We start from the raw sequence: 3,664 nt of genomic DNA, 5'->3' as shown, positions 1-3,664 counted from the left end.
TGGAGCGTCGATATTTTCTTGTGTCGATATTTGTTGATGAGTGTTGCTATCGATGGTTGTTGATGAGGGCATGCATGGTGTTGCATTGGAAATGTTCTTCAAATTCAAATTCTAATTCAAACAATATGATGCTTAGTTAAAAGATGTGTTCGTGTGTAAGAGTTTAACAAATTAAAATAAAAAAAATTAAAAAAATAGAATTAAATATTATCCTACTCTAGCGGCCGATTTTGCTAGTATATTGTATATTTATTATTGGCAATGTTCTTGTGAACGGGTATCCAGTGCACAATGAAGTTGCTCGTGAAGGCTTTGTCCATGTTGATTGGATTGGATTGGTGGATTTCGTCTGTTAAGTATGAGTTGGATTAATTTCTCTTCAGGCGCCTTGACTATCGATTGAATTACAGTTTTACTGTAGCTATTTTTACTAGGATACCTATACTATTTTCACCATCGATGGTGGCCACTATCGATGTTTTCCCAACCCGAGCTTCCAGCGGAACTATGCATAAAGTATACCAAAATATATCTTCTCATTTTAAATCCCACAGAAATATACAAAAAAAAATGTTCGTTCACACTTACATATAACGTAAATCTAAAATCATTTTCCTAGATGTTGATATTCCATTTATTATTACCAGCAAGTAAGGATTCTTAAAATTGAAACTACAATTTTACACGATTGATGAGTCAATTCCCTACAATTTAGCTTATTTTAATTACTATTTTTTGTGTTACAGCGTTATATGTGTTGTGGTTTGAACAAATAAAATGCGAAAAAGTGCGATGGCGTACTACATATCAGTAACATATTTATTACAGAATCACAAAATATAAATATGTATTTAAAAGATAAACTGTCGATTAAAGATTAATCTGATTAAAGACACATGAAATTGAAGAGACAAAACCTTGTCTGCCATTAACTTGAACATTTTTTTTTGTATATAACTTGATATTCTGACACGTTTGAAATTTAACGCATATTTAAATGTTAACCGAACAGAGGTTGCTTGTTAGTATTTTTTTAACCTTGCCAAAGCAACTGAATTAAGTGAATTTTTGGTTGTTTAGTATTTTTCATTAACAGAGCTACTTTGGATGAGTACCTGATTAGTTTTAAATACTCCAAACAAATACCAAAACAATAAGTTCACATTACCCAAAAAACAGGTAAAATTCATTCTACGATGTTACAATGTTGCTACAATTCGTGCTTATATACATTTCAACTGTATGGAACAGTTTCAGCAACATGCTGCTGAAATATACCCAAAATAGTATATTTTTGTTTTCTAAACTATTGGCACCCGATATTTCAAAAGCAAAACACATCTGAGTTAACATAATGTTAAGGGCATAACAGAGTGTGAGGGGGTGGTGCTGGGAGATGTAAATTGTTTGTAAAACGGCCTTGCCTTGGCGTCCAGGAAAAAGTTTAACTAAAACTAGCATATCGAAGTATGTGTTAAGCTGAGACACAAGCAATCCACAATGCGACGCTCCGTAAGCGAAACCGAACATTCCGAATCGGATCTGTCCTCCGGCGCCACAACGGAGAGCAATTCCAGCGACTGCGAGCAGGAGGATAGACACCACAGCAGCAGAGCTACCCTCCTCGACCCCAGCGCCAGGCGAGACAATGTCATGTTGCCCAGGTGAGTCAAGCCTGCCTCTGCCCGGGTGCAAAGTTCCCAATGGAGTGTGGACTTATGACGCTAATTAATCTTATCTTATCGCACAATCGCCCCGACAGACCCTGGGCGTCGAGTGGCGGCTGGATGTGCTTCCTGGTGCCGCTGGCCTTGGCGTCGCGCTTTCTGAACGCTCCACCCTGCAAGGAGCAGGTGCACCTCCACCTGATGCTGACGGTGACCGCCGCTGGGATGTGCGTGGAGACACTCTGCTTCTTCGTGTACTTCTTCGCGGACACGAGCATACTGGCCAAGTGCATCATCAGCCTGCTGCCGGGAACATTCACGACGCTCGGGTTTGGCCTCTGCCTGGGCACCTCCTGGCTGTTTGCCGTCGTCGCGGGCTTCCTCATGATGGCTGGCTACCAGCACTTTTACGTCTGCATGATGCGTGGCTTCTCGCGCTGCTTCACCTATGGCGAGGCTTCCATTCTGTTCCAAGGTCTGATGCTGTTCGTGGTGAGCGTCATTTATCGCCTCTACGACCTGTGCTCCGCGGATGCCAAGACCCTTGGTGACTTTGACCGACTCAATCTGATAATGCTGGTGGGTCTGGCTACAATTTTTCCCCGTAGTCCCTCTTCTAATCAGAACCCACTCTTTCACAGAACGCCTTGATGTGGCTGCTCGTTCTCTGCCTGCTGGTGATCATGGTGCCACGGCTGCGTGGGCCCATTCCCTTCTACCTGTTGCTGGGCCTCCTCATAGTGGCGGTCACCTGTGCTCCCGTCACCAGTCCGCTGCCTATTGTGGCGCTGCTTCAGTTCATTTTCAGGGACCCCAAGCGACTGCAGATCATCGGCTTCTACCTGGTGCTCGTTGTCCTCACCGGAGCCACCGTCACCTGGCAGCTGCGCCACTCTGTTCAAGCCAACACCCGAGTCCGCAAGATATTCCACCTGTTGATCGTGCTCGTCTTTGTCCCGGGAGTGCTCTTCCAGTGCGCTCTGCTCTACTTGGCCACGGGCATAGCCCTGGCGGCGTTTGTGGTCCTGGAGCTGGTGCGCCTGCTGGAGATTCCTCCATTTTCCGAAAGGCTGACTGAGGCATTCCACTCGTTCCGGGATGAAAAAGACGCTGGGGCTCTGGCGCTGACCCCGTTCTGCCTGCTGATTGGATGTTCCATGCCCCTCTGGCTGACTCCGTGCCCCTGCTCCGGAAACGATACTCTGCTCCTGCTCTCGGGCATCCTGGCGGTGGGCGTGGGCGACACCGCGGCCAGTGTGGTGGGCTCCAAGCTGGGACGCAACATGTGGGGAAGTGAGTATGGACGGATTGAACTCATTGAACTGCTTGACTGATGAAACGTTTCGCTCTCTTTGCAGACTCCTCACGCTCCCTGGAGGGCACCATCGCCTTCGTGGTGGCCATCCTGCTGTCCGTCTGGCTGCTGGAGGCGACTGGTCTGCTGGCCATGACCCAGGCCAAGTGGTTCGCCACCATTTTCGCGGCCATCAACTCGGCCTTGGTGGAGGCCTTCACCGATCAGGTGGACAATCTGGTGCTGCCTCTAGTCTTCTACATACTCGTTGGCCTGGCCTGATTCTGATCTGTGACACATTCCTCCCCCCCCAGTGTGAATCCAATAAATACTCTTCGGTGTCTATTAGCGATAATATTGTAGAATTGATGTCTGAATTCAGAACATTTCATTGATGTAATATACGTACATACATTCATACACACCTCCCAAATGAGGGGCTGTACTTTTACTTGTGGTTCTTAAGATCTATAACAAATGAAGTATCAATGCATACAGGCATGTAGTACATATGTACACTATGTACACATTTATGCACACACAAATATGGATTTGAGGTTGCTGCACAAAATTTTGAAGTTGTATAATGTATTCCTGAACTTGTTGTATCACATTTCGGATGGGGACTGACCTCCCCCGAGAATCGTTCCTCTTTTGGGGACTTATAGCGCACGTTCTACACTCTACTTACTGGCTACAAACA

At 45.7% G+C, this 3,664-nt stretch overlaps 1 protein-coding gene across 1 annotated transcript; it reads left to right on the top strand.

Moving 5' to 3' along the window:
• Positions 1-1,358: 1,358 nt before the first annotated feature.
• On the top strand, positions 1,359-3,381 carry LOC117891661 (dolichol kinase). Its single transcript, XM_034797217.1, has 4 exons — positions 1,359-1,664; positions 1,763-2,246; positions 2,309-2,960; positions 3,026-3,381. Exons 1-4 carry the CDS (start codon positions 1,501-1,503, stop codon positions 3,241-3,243), a joined length of 1,518 nt encoding a protein of 505 aa, XP_034653108.1. The 5' UTR covers positions 1,359-1,500; the 3' UTR covers positions 3,244-3,381.
• The last annotated feature ends 283 nt before the right edge of the window (positions 3,382-3,664 follow it).

This window comes from Drosophila subobscura, chromosome E (genome assembly GCF_008121235.1).
Source record: "Drosophila subobscura isolate 14011-0131.10 chromosome E, UCBerk_Dsub_1.0, whole genome shotgun sequence".
Taxonomy (NCBI): Eukaryota; Metazoa; Arthropoda; class Insecta; order Diptera; family Drosophilidae; genus Drosophila; species Drosophila subobscura.
Note: the sequence above shows the minus strand (reverse complement) of the source record. Positions and strands in the feature narration are given on the sequence as shown.